At 37.7% G+C, this 20,112-nt stretch overlaps 1 protein-coding gene across 1 annotated transcript in view; it reads left to right on the top strand.

The window, feature by feature from the left end:
- Nucleotides 1-20,112, top strand: part of LOC149200281 (putative ATP-dependent helicase At3g02060, chloroplastic) — a 204,424-nt gene that overhangs the window by 151,843 nt on the left and 32,469 nt on the right. The window contains exon 4 of the mRNA XM_089400897.1: nt 9,394-9,528. Coding sequence (XP_089257023.1) covers nt 9,394-9,528 — 135 coding nt within the window. The remainder of the gene's footprint in view (nt 1-9,393; nt 9,529-20,112) is intronic.

The raw sequence follows: 20,112 nt of genomic DNA, 5'->3' as shown, positions 1-20,112 counted from the left end.
TGTACCTTTTTATGAAATTTCAATCTGATGCTGAGAGAGAAAATTATGACTATTTTCCCAAGGTCACCTGTTTGAGATATAATTTGGGAGCTTGCAAAAGCCCTAACTTCCTTGGATCATATCTCCGCAAATATAGCGATACAAGATCTGAAATTCATACCCAAGGTTCATTAAGATTTCAGCTCAAAGGAGTTTCATTTTCATCTTCTGAAACTTCGTATAAAAAAAGTTATTGCAAAAATGCCACGATGACCTGTTTGAAGCAGCGAAACCCTAGAATCCAAAGCTCTGATACCAAATGTTATGCAACCAACTCACAAAGTAGAAGAAAAGATAGATCAACGACTTCAAAATCAGCCTCTTCAAGGGGGCAACCTCCTTTACATTACACAAATGAACAGTTCTTCGATGATACAAATGACATGACCTCCTTTCTATATATAGGAGTCTAAGGGGTCACAATATAATCAGAGTCGACATAACAATAATAGTGTAAGGACATAATAATAACAATAGTGGGCTTCTATGGGACACAATAATAACAATATGGGGACAACATGGACACAACAATAACAATAAGGGGCTACAATGACAGTAGTAATAAGGGAATACACTAGTATTATAGAGACCTAACATAGCACGTGGGAAAAAGACATTACATGAGCTCTACCCTATCATCATGGCCATCACCCTGGTTCCTACAGGCCTTATATGAGCCTCCCTTATCATTTAGGAACCCATGATTGTCCCAACCCCTGGTGGGCAATGAATCACGCTTCCTTAAAGTGGGTATCCATTGCTATATCTCACACATCATGCTCTTACCCCTTGATCCCTGAGCAATCAAGTAAAGAAAAATCATAAAAGGCAGAAGACATATAAAAGATGGTAGAAAAATCAAGGCCGGGGCACCTCATGTACCATGATTGCTTCCTCCTATACATTATATACCCAAGTGTGGTGATCCGAATTGGATCATTATATTGTTTGTCATCCATCTCGATGCATTTGGAGTGGAAAAAGTGGAGGAATTAACTCACGGGATCGTTTTTATTGGCGAGACCCAGTTTCGCGACACAGGGTCTGAAACCTTCTTGGAGCGTTTTGAGGCATCAAATTATGTTTTCTGGGGGTAAAACTTTGCTGTTTTAGTGCAGCACCTTTTCATGCTATTCTACACACAAAGACCTTTCCAACGACGCAAGAAGCGCGTTAATTGGATTCCGTATGGAAAAGTTATGCCACTCAGAAGTTGATCTTCTTGTTTTCACACCTATAGTTCGGGAGGATGCAGCGTCAACAAACATTATTCATGCAAAAGGCACTAGCCACGTGTTTGTGATGTAAAAGACTCTAAAAGAGTCTATTTTGTAACTCTAGTTAAGAGTCGATGTTGTCAAACTTAACCACTAGTAGGCTATTGTGGTGTGTTATAATCGAGCCACTAGGAGGAAGGGGCATTCCATTCTTTCTAGAGCATTTTGTTCCATAGCTGAACAATGATAGCAAGGAGAGATAGGAGGTAGAGCACACAGAGAGGATTTGTCCCCTGTAGCAGCCCATGTGCCACAAACATTACTTATTTGTACCTGCAGCCATATTTCCAGACAGAGAAAGAGAGCGAAGTGACCTTACCTTCTAGCTGGATTGTTCTTATTTTGTTGTTCTCTACTTTTCTGCATAATTTCCTTTTCCATACATGCACTAATTACATCGAAATCCACAGATATTAAAGTTTAATAAACTGTATTAGTGTAGAATTTTTCAGAGTTTAATACAATATTATTAGATCTATTGTGACAAACTACCTAGTGGAATATCCACGACAGTTTATAGATCATGTGGGCTTCCCTTTATTAGCTACCCTCGTACCCCAGCATGTGGCCCAAGGCTGCCCCTTTCATCCCCTACTCCATTCATCTCTTTATCACATACCACCACCTTTTGAAAGGTGTACTTTGGACATACTATCCCCTTTAGAAGTAGAAACCACCTAATAGGATACTTGGTTAACCCCATTTAGAGCTTGGAGACATTAGCATGTGCCAAAGCCCATTATGGAAGGGAGGGCCATTATGAAGTCCCTATTTGTTGTCCATGGTCTGTAAGCTCTTTTACTCGATTTCTTTGATGACTTGTACTGGAGGGCTACGAGACACATTGGATGTTATGCGGGATTACAAGTGGTCTCCTTCTTGGGTTTGGTCTTCCTATACAGGGTCCTACCCCTCCAAAGGGATACATTGGCACATGTAGGGTGTGTTTTGGGAGCCATGGCCTTCACAGCAGTAGACAACACTCCATGGATCCCAAGAGATGTTCAAAGATTCCTCGAGATTCACCTATTGGAAGAGGAAGATGCACCTAGTTCACCTTTGCCCAGCCAACCCCATAGTTGTACCATGAACTTGGCAGATGACCCAAGACTTGTATGCTGATGTGGCATCACTTACACTATCATTTGAGTCCTTACAAATGGTCTACAAGCATCTTCGACTTACTTGGAGATCCATGAGGTCACTTTTGTGCCCACACAACCATTGGGAGCACCACATGTTTATTATGTGGAGAACAAGGGGCCAACCCCTTGTCCATTTCTTTTGGAAGTCCACTTCATCATTGTGGCACTTATGGACTTCATCAGACCTCTCAGACAGCCCAATGACATGCATTATTGATTATTCGACCTCTTGGGAGGCTTATTATGTTGTTTATGAGCTAGTTTGATGGGCTTCTCACCAAATGATAGTTATTTGCACATTATTAGTTGATGCGTTGATGTAGGCTCAAATTAGCTAATTCAAACTCCTAATGAGTGTTTAAATAGGAGAGACATGAATTCATTTTGGATCATCACTTGGATTGGATCATTCTCTCTCTTGAGAATTTTGCACTTTTTCTTGGAGGATGAATTGGAGCATGGATGAATTTTGATGTTTGGATTGGACTTTCTTATCTTGGAGCTTCTTTATTGGAAAATATGTTGATGGTTGGATATGTTCTCTTACATGTAAGTACACACATTTAATGCTATTCTTGTTTTACTTTGTCATATGCATTGGAATGGGATTTTCGTTATACTAGGGCTAATTGTTGCATTGCATAATTGCGAAATTGTGGAATTATTGTTTCTATATAACATCTCTCAATGTATGGGCCATGTATGTTGAATGAAATCTCCTAGGGATAATTCTACCATTGAATTTATCTTGATAAGCCATCTCTTTTTGCAAAGCAAAGTATAAAGCTTTAAGGTCACTTCTTCTTGCCCTAAAGGCCAAGCGAAGTAGTCCTTGAGGCCTCCTTGACCGAGAAATGAAGTCCTTTCTCATCATTCTCCTAGACTCCATTCTCCCCAAGGGAATAGGCACTGGTCTAGTAATAGGTGGCCATTCGAAGAACCATTTTTCTTCATCTTGCCCTTTTCATTCTAGGTCTTGAAACGCTGGGCCAACTTGGGCATCATTTTCTTGACGAAGTAGCCATAGAAAAAATTCGATCTCCTAGCCTCTACTATGCTGGTGTGTTCTCAAGGTCTCCTCCAAATTTGAAGAAATTCCGACGGTGGGATTGTGACATATCCCAAGCCCTAGCTCTGAGATCAAACTTTTCCCTCGTGTGTTCCCTAGGCTAGTACTTCATAGGATCAATTTGGCACCTCTATGTGAAAACTCTTGTTTTGATCCTTTCTCCTTCCTTGTATGGGTTAAGATCATCATTGGTTGCTAAACTCCCTCCCCTTAACCTAGGTTGGGTCCACTTGGTCCTGTGTGGTCCCATACCTTTGAAAAGTTAATTCTTCAAGAACCACTTGGGAAATCAAGTTCAGTAAAGATTTTAGGGTTTGGGAAATTCCCTTACAAGACATATTCCTTCAACCTTCCCCTTAAATCCTCCCCTCGGTCTCCTAGAAAGCTTTGTACCTTGCTTGAAGAGAAAGCAAGCTCCATTCTTAACCTCCTTCTAGGAAAGGGATCATTAAGGTCACTTCATATCCTTTTGTTGATTCATCTTTCGCAAGTGGACTTTCCATGTACCAGGTCTTCTGCCATCGGTGAAAGTACGTAAAAAATAGGGAGTCTTAGTTGAGGTGACAGTGGGCTAAGTCTCCATTATTTCCCTTGATCTAGAAGTTGACCCTCTAGGAGTCCCTTCTAGGCCCCTTGCTAGCTTGAGCAGCGACAAACTTGTTGCATGACTTTATTTCATCATGCTAGTATCACTTTACAATATCCCCATAGGGTTGAAGAATCTGAGTACAATGAAGAGGAAGAGAGAGAATAAAGGGCTTAGAAACCTTGATGATATCTGTAACTTTGTAAGTACAAAATGCTCTGACCTATCCTTGGGCATGGAGTCTTCAAGTGTACTTAAATGGTCAACATGTCCTAACACTGTTCGGACACCATCAAGTCGGAATTTACAAACTATTTTAGGTTACTTTGTAGGAGATTGAATGTTTATAGAACTCTGTTAGGTTTGGACTTAATACTGGAAGATGGTTAAATTATAGTACTGTGTTGAGTGGAATATCATATTACTTGTTGCGGAGTGAACATTGCTATTTATTGTGGACTATATTGCTTATTTATATGCTATACTATTGAGTGAACTATTTGTTTCATTACCGGACAAGCAAATAAATTTTGTTGGAAACCCCAGTCTCCAAGAATCCCTATGGACAAAATTTCCCTAGGACATTGCATCTACATACCCAATAGGGTAAAATTGTGGGTTTATGAGGGTTTTAAAGTCATCCCACTTAGTCACTGGAGGATCTGTCTCCAACCTCAAGGTCTTCGTGTGGTTTTCCCACTAGGTTAGGGCATGGCCCTTTAATTTCAGCCACATAAATGAAATCTTCTGCTCTTCTTCTATATGATTAACAATAAATTAAACTTCTAATTGTTGCAACCAGTGATTTAGCTTGAGAGTGATGATCTCACCTTGGTGCGGCTTGATATCAACCTTCGCTTCCATTTTGAATAGGGTGGTTCATGACACTTGAACTCAACTGATATTTTTCGGGTCCTTTCTTTGGATCGCTCTCTATTTCTTCTCAATCTCCTGATCTATCCTCTGATCCGACCTTCGCATTAGAACCCCCATCTTCTCTAAATAGCCTGAGCTTATTGGTTAGGGTTGTTGTGAGGAGATGCACGACATGGTTTATATCTGCAACTTGTGCTTTCATTGGCGAAAACCTCTCCTCTGCAGGATCACGATTGTTATTCACAGATTTTTCAGCCATGACTGGGGTTTTATACTTTTGGCTTAGTTGATCTAGATCACCTGCAAATCTCCACAATATATCCAAAGAAAATTCCGCTAATACCAATATGATCCATAAACTACCGTAGGTATTCCACTGGAGAGTTCGTCACAACAACTATGCTAAAATTTTACTTATAAATATGAAATCTACACTATGATGGTTTATTTCTCTTTAGATTTATTGATCTGTAAAATATTGTTTATTGCGTATTCTTGCAAATTATAATTATGCAAAAAATAGAGAATGGCAAAATAAAAGTCACAAACTACTATTGACACAAGATATAACTTGGGAAATCCTTTTGGGAGAAAACCCAGTTGGAAGGTGAGGCTGCTCTACTCTTTTCTATATATAGGAAATGGTTGAAAGTACAAAGAAATAAGGCCCGTGGCCCGTGGGCTACTACAATGCACAAATTCTCTTTGAGTGTTGTCTCCCGATCCCTCTTGACTACTCTGCTCATCTATGGAACAAATGCATTCGAAAAGAATGGAACTCGTTTTCTTCCTAGTGGCACCATTATAATATAGCCTGATAACTTACTAGTGGTTAGGTTTGACTCCTTCAACTCTGTTAAAATTTGGTAGCTCAGGGATGAATATCTCCTAGAAGAAATCATATCTTTCAGTTATGTTTGAACCATCTATAATAAAATTTCATTTCTGACAATTCTAATATGACTTTCCAAAAATAGCATGTCACATCTCAATTTAGAAGTGACTTTCCAAAAATAAAAAGTCATGTATATGATCAAGGATGATCTTGGCATATGGAATCCTCTTTAAAATCAAATCAATCATGACTATACAAGTCAAGAGTCAATATTTTTATCCTTACTAGTATTATTATTATTATGATATTATTATTTATAAAATAGTTTAAAGTCATTCACCTTTAATGGATTAATAAAAATGAATTCTCTCAAGGAATAAGTAAAGTAAATTGAGAATCTCTTCCTTGGAAAATCGAACCTCTCTCTTGGAATAAAATAGTAAGTCCACACTTAGGAGAATGTAATTCTCCCTCACTAATTTAATGTATGACAAAAATGTAACTCATTAAATGCACTTGTAACTCCCTCATTCAGTTCGATTTATAACTCTCACCAAATATTCTCTCATGTCTAAGTGTAACTCTCTCCCTCCCTAATTCGATTTGTGACTCCTCAAGACAAGTGTACCTCTCTCTTTATTTTTGGGATGAGCGACACTTCTCCTTAAATAACTCATCCCTCATGGAATTCGATTCTCCTATTATTGGCTCAAGGCATGAATTCATTTTGTAACCCCTCTTCTTTCTCAACTATTTAAGCAAGAGCAAGTGAGAGCTGAGAGTAGCATGTTCATTGTGAAAATGAGAGCTAATGTTGAGTGTGTGCAAGAGTAGTGTGAGAGCAAGTGAAGAGTAAGAGGAAGGAAAGAGCTTGAGCAATTATGAATGACAAGATCTGATCAAGAGAAGGAGGAGATCTTCAAGCAAAGAGCAAGAACAATTCAGTTGCAAGTTGATTAGGCGTTGGTGACTTTATTCATTCTCATTCTCTCTCTCTTTGTACTCTGTTGAACAATTGAAGAATCTGATAGAAGAAGAATCATTTGGGTTTTTCCCTTGTGGGTTTTGCCCTGGTCATTGGACCTAACTCTCAGTGTCTCATATTTGTGCTTGATTGTCTTCATATGATCCTTAAGTTTATGTTTTATCTACAATTGCTGATCTGAAAAGTTGTGAAAAAAATCTGCATTCTAAGTAATTGTAATAGTATAAAACATTCAATTCTATGCAAAGTACATTCAGTTTTCTGCAAAGTACATTGAACTTTCTGCAAAATACATTCAGTTTTCTGCAAAGCACATTCAACTTTATGCAAAGTACATTCAGTTCCATTCAGTTTTCAACGAAGTACATTCAATTTTCTGCAAGTACATTTAGTTTTCTGGATAGAACTTTCAAGTTTATGCAATCTTTTTTTAAATTTCTGCACAGAACTTTCAGATTTTAACAAACTCTTAATCAGAGTTTTAATATGGACTCTTCTGGAGTCTTCTTCCACATGATTGCATGGCTTGCCCCATTTCCTTGAGTAATAGGGGTCGACGTGGCATCCTTTCGAATTATGGTGGTTGAAATAGGAAGGTCAACCCCGAGTGGAATAACTTTTGCATACAGAGTCTGAGTAAAGTGATTCTTGTACCATTGGAATGGTCTCTATGTGCAGAATAGGAAGAAGTGCAGTGCTAAAGCGACAATTTTACTCCCCAAAAATGCTGTTTGATGCCTCAAAATGCTCCCAGAAGGTTTCAAACTCCAATTTGCCAAACTAGGTCTTGCCGGTAAAAATGGTAATGTGAACTGATTCCTCCACTTTTTCCACTTTGAAAGTATCAAGATGGACGACAAACAATATAATGATCTAATCTAAATCACAGGCCTAGAACAACATGCATAAAGTATTGATTACACCAATGTACCAAGATACAATCAACAATGATCATCTCCTAACTAGTAAGGGCTGTCTTACTCTCAATTTGGTGTATCTATAAGGCTTATTTCACTATTTTATTGAGTGTTTTGACTGCTGGTCTGCAATATATATCTGTAGAATATCAATTTTCATATTTGCAGTCACCTAAACTAACTCCTAGACCCTATCACACAATAAAAATTTAGAGGCACTTGTCTACTAATTTTGTGGTGGAGTGTTTTGATCTTGTGGGGAGGCCTCCTTTGACATTTTAGGAGTTGGCCTAAAGAGTGGGGACTGGTGCTGAGGTGACGATGGGCAGTTGTCCAGTGTGATGCCATTTTAGCATTCTTGCTTGACCTTTGCAAGACTGCTAATCCCTGTGTTAACCGGAGATTTACAGGTTGATGGAGCTTTGAATGGCCTAGTGGTTGTAGTTTCACTTGATTTGCAATGTAGTCCTGGATATCTTGATGATGTTGATAATTTGGTTTTCTTGATGATTGCTTTGCTTGATGTAGACTTGGTCATGGAGCCCTTGTCACCATCGGATGATTGGTGATGCATGTTGATATGTGACTCTATGGGAGAAAGCCCCAAATTTTTTGGGATAAGCTAACATTGTAATGGCATCTTCATTTGATTGGTTTCATTGTGGCATAAAGCCCTTGGCATACACTGCCCTCTTTTGCATATGGTTTTTTACTTGGATGAGTTGGTTGTATCATGGTTGGAAGTCCATTACTCCAATGGCCTAGCTCTTATAGATGTTTTGTGCAGATGAATGGATTACTTATGAGGTAGATCATGGTCTTATGTGGAATGATGCCCCCTTCTTTGGCTACACACTTGCCACACTCTTTGATGCATATTTTGCTTGAGGTCATCCCCTTCTTGATGAATTGTTTGATCACATGGATGGCTTGGCCTATGACTGATGGGCATTGGGTATACATGGGGTTGTTTTGACCCAACAAATATGAATAGTGTTGTTGACATTTTGTTACATTCTGTGAAGATCTCTTTTGATTAGAAGATTTTAAGTCAATGATGTAGGTCTCTCCAAAGTACTTATAAGAACAGAAGCTGCAGAATGAAAAATCACTCTCAATCTAAGTTTCTTGCAAAAGCTGGCTGTTCTGTCATAGGAAGCTTTCTATAGTTTTACAATTGACCATGGTAGTTCTTGTGTCATAACTAGAGTCTCAGCCTTTAGGGTTTATAGCTTGGCTCCGATTCATTATAAAGCGAGGCAAGCATCTTGTGTCATAACTAGAGTCTCAGGCTTTAGGGTTTATAATTCAGTTCCAATTCGTTATGATCCAAACTAAGTTCTTTTGATACACTGATCCGTGAATAATTAAATGTGTGAACATTGCCTCCTTTTAGTTGTAGGATTTACATGAACAGCCTTTGCTCATAATAGATATAAATTAAAGGGTAATTGATTATGTAAGAACATGTCATACACTTGTTAATTGAGATCAACAGAACCTTCCAATCACTTTATTGGGGAACAAAATTTAAAGTCAATAATGCGATTAATACACTTTTGTTCAAAATATGGTATTGTTTATAAAGTTCTAGGTCTGGTAAACTTTGATTGTTTATAATGTTGTTGACTCTATTTTCTATCTAATTTCTTTCATGTTTGCAGACCAATTCAGAGAAAGCTGAGTCGTTTGCTAGAATTAGGGAAGGGGATCTGAGGATCATAGTTGGAACTCATTCTCTCCTTGGGAGTCGAGTAGACTATAGAAATATGGGCCTTCTCGTGATTGATGAGGAGCAGGTGCACTTTCTACTTCTATAAAATCCTTTGTAACGCTTCCTTGTAACCATCTATATTCTATCTATTTGTGGCATATTCTTAATGTTTCCCAAAAGAATTCTTTTTGATACTATGGAATATCAATGTTAGGCATGGTTAGAGCTTATAACTTCTTGTTACAGTACAGCCTTAAGACGTAGCATTTATTTATGGCAGCTGAGTTGTCTTAATGAGTCACTTGTCCTTATCCTTGTGTTTGTAATGTACGTATTTCCCTTGTGCAACAGAATAATGACATATATGCAAGAATTAATCTAGGCATTCCTGTAGCCCCATGTTGGTTGTATCATCATATTTCGTGTTGTAGTCTATTTTATCTTTGATGAGTTAAGAATGTGGTTGATGGAAGTTTTATTATTTTGTGATGTTTTACTTTATTTTTGTTATGGAGTGGGTTGTGAGTAAATTCACAAGGTCAGGATGAAGATGTCTTTAGGAAATCCTAGTTTTTATTTCGAGAAGTATCTCTTATAAAATATTTTTGCCTAAGTTGGCATGCTATAAGGGCTGAATCTATGTTGTCAAAGTCACCCATGACATGCACATGGCCTCATTCATGATTCCACACCCACTCAAAGGTTTTGAATATACTGGCCAATCACCTTGCTGTTTACTGCTAGACCACACTACAATGGGCCAGTAGGAAGTCATAGTTAGTAACCTAATTAATTGGTTGAAAGGTTATTCCACAATTATTGTCTATGTGGCCTTGTGTGAGTGATGAGGCAGTCTAGTGGATGTGTTGGCAATGTATTATAATTTTCTATTAGCTGTTGAGGTAAAAGTGTTTACACCATGCTTGGGGGGTGCTTTATGTGATGTGCATGTTGAGAAATCTAGGGGCAGCTAGATTAGGTGATTTATATTACTTTGGTAACTGCTTGTGATGCTCTTTTACTTAACTTTCTGTTCTTGTTACTAACTTCTCCTTTCACTTGATTATTATTGTGTTTTTTATCATCAAACAGCTACCAAACAATGAAGATCAATGAGACACGAGGACACAAAATGTAGGCTGCTAGCTAGGGCCAAAACCTCTCCTCTTGAGAGGAAAACCCACAAGAATTCTTCTCTTCTTATATAATGTTCAGATGACGAATTCCAGGACCTATGATCCTTGACAAAGACCCCTCCAAGACCAAGTCAACCTTCCTTCTTGATGAAGCTTCTTTACACAACTTACAACAACAAACTTCGACCTTCTAGCAACTTCTCTAGTAACTTTGACCCCAACAACTTTTCAGCAACTTCGACCCCAACGACTTTTTCAACAACTTCAAACCCAACAACTTTTCCAGCAACTTTTCCAGATACTTCGACCCCAACAACTTTTCCTACAACTTTAATTCTTCTAGCAACTTTGACCCCAACAACTTTTCCAGCAACTTCGACCCCAACAATCTTCTCCAACAATTTTGACCTCGACAACTTCTCCAACGATCTTGACCTAGCAACTTTAAAATTTCTTTGCACATAAGAGAGAGAGAGAGACCCCAAGAACTATGACGAACTATGACTCTAGCTCCCTTCTTGAACTTCACTTGCCTTAGGACTTCGTCTTTTAAGATCCAACTTCTTTTCATTCTTCTTCATATGTGTTGTGTGTGTTCTTCAAGTGAGGTCAAATGCCTCTTATATATAGGCTTTCCAAGGGTACGAATTGCCTCCATGAGGCCGACTTGATCTTTCATGTAGGCCGACTTGTTGTAGCTAGGTTGACTTGTCTTGGAGGGTCTTTTATGACTCAAATAAATTTCTTTTACATAATACAAGATGCCCAAAGGGGTCTTACATATTACAATGACTTAATTGACTCCTAGACTTTATGACAAAGCCCTAGAAGCACTCAATGGGTGCTTGACCTACAAATAAAATAATCTTGAGCATGAAACCCATGTTACAAAATAATAATAATAAAATTTCTTTTTGTCTTTTCATCAAGTACATAAAATCATGATTACATTAGACATTGAGAAGACTGAGCCTAGTTACACTTTTCAACACTCCCTTTTAACTAGGGAGGTATTCATAATCCATACAAGGTACTTGGACATTCTCATGTTGAAGAATCATCATAAGAAGAGTCAAATTGGTAACATAGCAAGGCCTTGACTAACAACTCTATCCCTCAAAAATATTAGAGCACAATGCTGGGGAGACCAATGATTTATAGACATCTTCATTGTTGTCTCTCAAGGCACATACCCCATCCAGATGTTCACAAGGTATGTCCTTCTAGGACCATTCCTGTCTTGGATTAACACACACCCCATCCAGATGTTCACAAGGCATGTCCTTCTAGGACCATTCCTGTCTTGGATTAACACATCCTCAAGGAATTTTCTTTTTGACTACTCTTGCCTATTGGACGCCCTATGTTGTTGCTCAAAATGTATAGGCACCACGACAATGACTCAAGTCGGGCATTGTCACTTAATCCTCAACCTTTTCATTTAAGCTGTCTCCCAACAACAGACTATGGGGGGTAGACTTTTCCAAAATGGAATGAAAAAGGACAAGTTGGGAACCAACTAGTCTGGGAGGCACATTTGAGTGGCCAAGTACTTGTTTAGATTTAGCAGGATATTAAGGATTCAATTAAATTTATATAATTGAAACCAATGCCTTATGGAGTCAACAATCTTGCTTTACGAATTTAAGATCAAGTATCGGATGGACAACTACTGCTTTCCCAGACTAGTTGGTTCCCAACTTGTCCTTCTTCAATCCATTTCCGTAGGGTCTACCTCCCATAGTCCGCTGTTGGGAGACAACTTAAATGGAAAGGTTGGGGATTAGGTGACAACCCCCGACCTGAGTTGCTGTCGCGGTGCCTATACATTTAGAGTGACAACATTTTTTGGCGCTGTTGGTGGGGATAGAGTTTTTCTGTCCTTGGACCTCACAACACTTTTCTAATCATCTAATCTCTTCTGCCATTCATTAGCCCATCAAGTGGCACAACATTTTCTCGCACCATTATATTCATCTTTTCATCACCTTATCTTTTTCCTCTCACTAATTGTTTCATCTTCTCTATCCACACCTTTAGCACTTGGACATTTCAGTTGGTTTCCTGTTTGGGTGGCGACTTCACTTATACATCCATTATCTCTCAGACAAGAAGCCCTCCTTGATATCCATCTGCTTCTCCCTGACTAACCTTTCGATTTTTGCCTTTTGGATCTTGGAGCCAGATTCATGTTCAAGTGGCGACTCCACTTCTTTCATTTCTTACAATAATTTCTGCTAGAAGCTCGCTTCGTGTGGATCTCTTGATTTTCTTGAGCAAGGATCTCTTTTTCTTGCATCCATTTGACCCCCCTTTTTCTCTTTAAGAAAGTAATCATGGATGACTTGTTTGCTCCTTGTGATTTTACTAACTTTCAGGGAGCTCCACACAATTTCCTATCTTCAGTCGACGTGGCCATCGATGAGGTGCCCGTTTTTCGAGGTAACAAAGCCATTACTACCGAGACTCACCTTCAGAATGCCATTCTTTGCATAAGCAAGTGTCGCCCATATACCGACTATGAAGATGTGAATATGCAACTTTTCATTCTGATTTTAGGTGATGATGCTTTGGATTGGTTCACTGAGTTCCCTAATAACACTATTAATTGTCTACAATCAATCATTGATGCCTTTGAAAATAAATATGGAGATAAGAGAAAGGTCAAAGTGAAAGCTGAAGTAAAGGAGACTAAAGAAGCTGAAAATGACCTTATCAAGGAATTAACTCAAATGGTTAAGGATATGCAACTGAATCAAGCACAGGTAATCAAGAATATGGAAGTCAACCGGGCTCAACTCATTAAGAACATGGATCTTAACGAAGCTAGATTAACAACAGATTACGCCAGGGAACTAGGTTCTATGTAGAACAAGTTGTTGTCTATAGAAGAAAAACATGTTGACGAAATGAAGATCATAGAAGTTAATCACTATAGTTAGATAGCCACCATGCAGAATCATTTGATCACCATGGAACCAAATCATGAGAGAAGAAATGTGTGCTATTCAAGTAAATCATAACACAATGATAAAGGACATGGAAACTGGTCAGATATCTCTTCAGAGCAAGTTGTTGGTTACCATAGAGAAGAATCATGTCAAAGAAATGAACTCTATGCAAAATTGTTTGATGGCCATGAAAGCGAATAATGATAAAGTGATAAAGACTATGGAAGAAAATCATGCTATAAAAGTTAAGCATTCTAATCAAATGACTGTTATTTAGAATAAGTTGGACAAAATGGAAAGATCACATATACAAATGTTTCAACCCAAGTCAGATAATAAAGAATTTCAACGGATCATAAGCCTCCCATTTCGCTGAAGCAAGCTCCATCTTATTATGAGGAGGTCATTTGTTCCATTGAAAAATGGCTAATTGAAGGCGATCCAGATAAAAGGGAAACTGAAGGAAATCAGGTTAATACATGTAAGGTTAAACCATCACCCCTGACAGAGCAGATGCAGAATGAAGAAAGGCATGTCACGAATATCTTGGATACTTCATCTGAAAATTTTCAAGATCAAGCAGAATGTTCTACATCATCAACATCACAACCCACCACAAAGAAAAGTATGAAGCAAAAGAGAAAAAGAAAGAAGCCTGATAAACTCGATGTCCATATACAACACAACATTGGGATAAGTCAGAGTCCTAAAATGATTAGGATTGCACATGGCACATCAAAGAAACAACCTATGGATCTGCCAAAGAGCAGGAAGATGCTCAAGAAGGATTTCATTGAACACATCTGATGCCATGGGGCATCCTTTGTATTGTATTTCTAACCCTACACCTTGTCATTTCAGCATTTCATTTCTGTTTTTAGATTGAAATTTACTTTTCATGTTGGTAAAATTGTTACTGGTTACAGAGATTCTATTTCATATGTTATATGATGATTTTTGATGGACGCTACTTATACGATGTGTTGCTTGGGTGAAGATTTTGGATTCTCGCATTCCTTCGGTGAAGCAAAGTGTCCCCAAGTAGAGCCAGATTTTGACCACTTCATGTCAACTACCCTATACCAGTACCCCCTTTTTTCGCAAAAGGGATTTCATCATGTTCCAATGTTCAGGTCATCCAGGATTTATCATCAGTTGACAGTTTGTCAAAGTTGTAAACGCATTATGCAAGTTTATAATGTAAATGATCTTAGTAAGACCATAATGTATGTAACAACCTAGGTAAGACTTATTATGATGACGATTTTCATCCTAGGAGATTTTTTGTCTCACCGATTCATCTCTGGTTTTAAACCCAAATGATCGACAAAGTTTTTCCCTCCAGCTTCACCCCAAAGCTAGGGTGGATTTTGTCGTTAAGATCTTAGGTAAGTCCTAGTGTTCTAGTTGAGTCTTCTGTAAAGTGATTTGAGAATAATTTTAATTAATTGGCTAAATTATTTTATTACAAATCACTTGGTCTACTAGATCATATTGAGTTGCAGAATTGGGTAAATTAATTGAGAGACTATAACGAATGGGTTTACACCCTTTGAGGGTTGAAATGTAATTATCTTATGTAAATAATATTTTAGCCATGGCGCTAAAATATTAGAGGGTTGGAAAAAAATATTAATTCCCTCGTGTTAATTAATTAAATTTTCTGGCAAAAATAAATTAAAAATCCAAAGCCAAAAATTTAATTAATTAGAGTCTAAATTAAGTCTTATGAAAAATAAATTCTCCAAAATAAAAAAACTCGTGGGTTCTAGAGAAATTAATTTTTTGAGTAAATTAACTGAAATTAATTATTTTTGAGCTAATTAAAAATGAATTAAAAGATAATTCGAAAATTCCTCAAAAAATAAATATTTCAACGGTGGAGATTAAAAGATAATTAAATATTTATCAACGATTGAGATTACTTTGATGGGGATCAAGCCAACTAGCCGTTTGGAGAATTTATCTATAAATTAGAGGTCATTTGTCTCACAAAGGATCCGATCTTTGAATTGTGTACTAGCTCTTGAAGCTCTCTTGTAATTTTTCTGGAATAATAATAACGCAAAATCTTTGGGGTTTTCATTGATGGTGGTGTTTCTCTCCTATTTCTTATGGTAATACTGTTCCTAATGCTCTGCTGAAGTATATTTTAGAAGTTGTTGATTTTTAGTTTTTGGGAATAATCTATTGCATAGGTATCTTGCTTTAGGTTATTGGATCTAGAATAGCATTTTAATTTAATTGAATTAGCAGGTATCTCCAATTCTTGAAGATTATATTGTATTTTTATATCTCTATCAATTTGACAACTTGATCTTGAGTGGGCAGAAATCTTTTATATTTGAGAACTTAGGCGTGAGGGGAAGTCCTCAGTTGGACCAGCCAACTCCCAAGGCATAAGATTTGAAGAGCCTTCCTGATTGAAATTCCAAGATTTATCTAAAGAAGTTTCTCTTGCAGGGTTTCTTGGCTAGTGCCTCATTTAAAATTATTTATCTTTTATATATTGAGTTTAATTGATAGATCTGGCTAGGAAGAGCTTGATTCTACAGATCTGGGAGCGGAGTTGGACTCATACTCCTCAGATCTAGTAGATTTGTATTTTATTTGTATAGATCTCAAGTCTTTGTATAATAATTTTTAATTTCTAACATTTGGGTTTAGGGTTTTAGTTTTATTTTTGTATATATTAGGTCTTGGGTATTTCATTTTTTACTTGTGCAAGTGTAGATCTGAGATTATTCAAGGAGATTTTTGGAATTTGAGACAGATCTAGGCCCTGGAGGGCAAGATTTAGTCTCAAATATTTGTTTGCAGGGCCAAAATTTCAAGATCATTCGGTGAATGAAGAAGATTTGAGGTTGATTTTTTATTTCTGAGGTTGGGTGAATTTTTTAGGCCTTAAAGGCCTAACACAGGCCCTAAAAGGCTATCAAAACCTTGCATTAGTCTTCAGGGCTGAATGCTTCCCTTCCTTTCTATTTCGCAGGCCTAAAGGCCTTCCAAAAACCATGCCGCAACCATTTTTTATCCTTGGCAACTCTCCTTCTTAGCCACTGCTCCCTCTTCTTGTCCCACAACATTCTTCCCACTGCCTGTAGCAACCTTCATTCCCTGCTGCTGCCTTCCCTTCTCCTTTGCCTCTGTTCCTAGTCCTCTGCTGCAGTCCCCATCTCCTCTTCCCTGCTCCCTATCCTCCATCCGCAACCCTCTATTTCCCTCTGTTGTAGCTCCCTTCTAGCCCTGTGACATCCCTCCAAGCCTCCTTTCATACCTCCCTCTTGACATACCTTTATCCCTGTCGCAACTCCCTTAAGCCTCCCGCTGCTTGCCGTAGGCATTTTCTCCTCCTCGACAACTTTGAAACCCTCTTCCGTTGCCTCTTTTTCTCATTTCGCACCTCCTATCCTTGTCTTGTGCCCTAACTACCTTCCCTGCTTCCTGTAGCAACTTCCTAAGCCTTAACGCAGTCCTTTCTTTTTGCTATCATTGCCCTCACAACTGGCCTAAAAAGCTCATTTCATTTAGGCATTGTCCTTCCAGCCTCAGATCTGCCCCTTAGACATTAATGCAGGCCCATCTTTGGCCCTTTCTTCTTACTGTCTAGGCTACATTCAGATTTGATTCAGTCATTGTAGGAGAAAAATCATTTTCTGGGTTGGCACTTCATCAAAATTTGCGGAGAACTTTGGGCAAAACTTGTGGCATTCATTGGAAGAAACTTGGCAAACTGATTCAAGGCCTAGGGCTTCAGGTTTCGTTTTCTAAACTTCTATTTCTATCACTGTCTAATACATTTAGCTAATCACATCTAAAACAATGATATTGAACAAACACATTGCATAGACATAACTTGGCGTAAATCATAATCTATAAGGGTTGTCTTTTGCTTTTTGAAGTTTGATAATAACACTGAATTACACCTTTCTTTTTGGGTACATTTGAGAAAATTGTTTAAAAATATTTTGGCATTAGTTTGGCATTTGAAACTTACTACTGTCACAAGTGAATTTACGGTTGTCCTGAACATAATCTCTGAAATTTCAAGTAAGTTTTTGCTCATTAGTGAATAGTTTGCATCATCAGAATAATTGTTGGCATTGGTATTTGAGAAGTCTAATGTTTCTCGTCTTTCTTTGAGTTATATTATCTGAATTTGTGCTCACTTAAGCTCACTTCCTAAAGACATTCTATTTTCACATATTTCACCAGGCAAATAGATCTAAAGAATTGTTGGCATTTGATGTTTTAAATTGCTCAAAATTTTTCTTGTCCCATTGAATTGTGGAAGACAATAGTCTTTAGATCTAATTCTCTCTAAATTGAGTATCATTGATATTGCATAACATTGAGTAATCTGAAGATAATTGGTTGGTTTGAGATCTAATTGCATATGGTGCATCTCTTAGATAAATTATTTTGGAATTTCAAGCAATTGTCGATGGCATTTTACATTGAGATTGAACAAGTGCTCTATTGTGGATTTGTGGTAAATTGTGCATCTTGCGAAAAGTTTCATTTCGGTTTTCTATTCTTGGCTCTCTCAAAGTTGACTTGGTGATTAAGATTGTCCATTGAATCTTAATAAGTACTTAGCGATATAACTCAGATTAAATCATAATCTAAGTGCTCCAGGGCTTTAACAATCTCGCTTCGCTAATCATCTTCTTTTTCCTTTTTGCATTTGCATCCTAAGTTAGTCTTGCATATTAAAATTTACCTCCAAGCATAAGCTCGTTGATAGAGAGATAGGAACAACTTTGCATCTTCTCTTGAGAAGTCTACTATTTTTAGTATCTAAAACGGTGACCTTGCAGTCGTTAGAGCCACAGCCTCTGTAGCGCCAGAGGTACCGAGTACGTTAGATTTCAAGGAAAGGGATCATTAATCACACTCTTGTGTGCTTTACCTTAAATTCTCTCTACCATTTACTCTAAAGTTTAGGCTCAATATAGATAAAGATCAAAGGGTCATACTTAGACTAGGTATTTAAGTAAAATCAACCAAGATTCTTGCATTTCACATAAGTTTTAGGAGTTGCATTGCATATAGGATAGTTACTCATCAAAGTAGCAGTTGACCATCCGGTACTTGATCTTAAATTTGTAAAGCAAGGGTGTTGACTCCATAAACTCCGGTTTCAAATCTATATATCGAATCGAATCCTTAATATCTTGCTAAAATCTAAACAAGTACTAGGCCACTCAACTGTTTCCCGGATTAGTTGGTTCCCAACTAGTCCTTCATCTCATTTCCATAGGGTCTACCCCCCATTTTCTGTTGTTGGGAGACAACTTAAACTGAGAGGTTGGGGATCAGGGTGACAACCCCTGACCTAAGTCGTTGTAGCGGTGTCTATACATTTTGAGCGACAACACCCTACAACATCCTCAAAGAGTATTAGAATTTAGATGCTTACCCAATCCTCCATTCCTATAAAAGGGATATACTCATTCCTATAAAAGGAATATACCCAAGCTCTCTCTTAACTAGGGACTTGTTATCAACAACAACTATCTGCTCTCCAGTGGAGATCATGGTACTACCAGCTACTTGTAGAGCTACTTCTTTTGGCATGATGTCATGTACTTTAGCTTCTTCATCATGGAGCCTTATTATTTCAGAACTTCTTCGTAGGGCTTCGACCATCTTTCTCCATCACATCTCTTCAACGAGCCATAGTGTTGAACTAATAGTCATGTCATCCTTTTCTTCATCGGAAAGTGATCTTTTAGTCTACATCTAGCTATCTTTCATACAACTACCTTTTCCAAGTCATGTTTCTCTCAAGATCTTCTATCCAATCTCATGAGTACTAGTTGTAGGCGACATCTACAACTCTCTTTCGATAGCCTTGTTTCAACCCAACCAAATGATTTCTCAAAAATCAAAATGAATAGTAAATCAAAGTTACCTTTTTATGATGGCATTTCGTCATGACATCAACTTCTAACATCAACATCCTACACATGTATGAATCCATCTCCAAAATATACATTACCAAGGTTCTCTTTTTCTAGTACACATATCAGGGTCTTCATACCTTTTTCATGGAGATGTCATAGCTAATCCTTCTAGTCAATATCAAATGTTGATTCCTTATCTTATCTCATAGATGCATCTTCCCACGAACTCTTCTTTCATTTTCTTCACATATTGCTTTCCTCAGGATCTTCTTTACATGGTTCTTTCAACTTAGGAACCATGATTGTCAACCACCTCAAGTTCTTCATGAGGTCATATTATGTTGATTTCATCTTGTCAATATGTAGAAGAGTTCAAGGCACATTGTCTACTTGTCTTCATGCATCTTTCTAATGGAAGATATTTTTTCTTCCTCAATCATGCTCATGAGTTAGAGCATTTAACCATTCTTTCTGCAACCATATGATGACATGACTTTATCTCTCTATTAATAAATATATACATACATACCTGTTCCTTCTTGTAGTCATCTAGACTTCCTTCGAGTAGCTTCCTTTCCTTGCTTGAAGATAAAAAAATACTTCAACCAACTTGACATGCTGCACATTTGTCATCATACCATCATCCTTCTAAACTGTGGATCCCACACTATGT

The sequence above is a fragment of the Pinus tabuliformis genome, chromosome 2_1 (assembly GCF_031772625.1).
Source record: "Pinus tabuliformis cultivar Carrire ecotype Pingquan chromosome 2_1, CPIR1, whole genome shotgun sequence".
Classification (NCBI taxonomy): domain Eukaryota; kingdom Viridiplantae; phylum Streptophyta; class Pinopsida; order Pinales; family Pinaceae; genus Pinus; species Pinus tabuliformis.
This window is presented reverse-complemented; position numbering and strand designations above follow the sequence as displayed.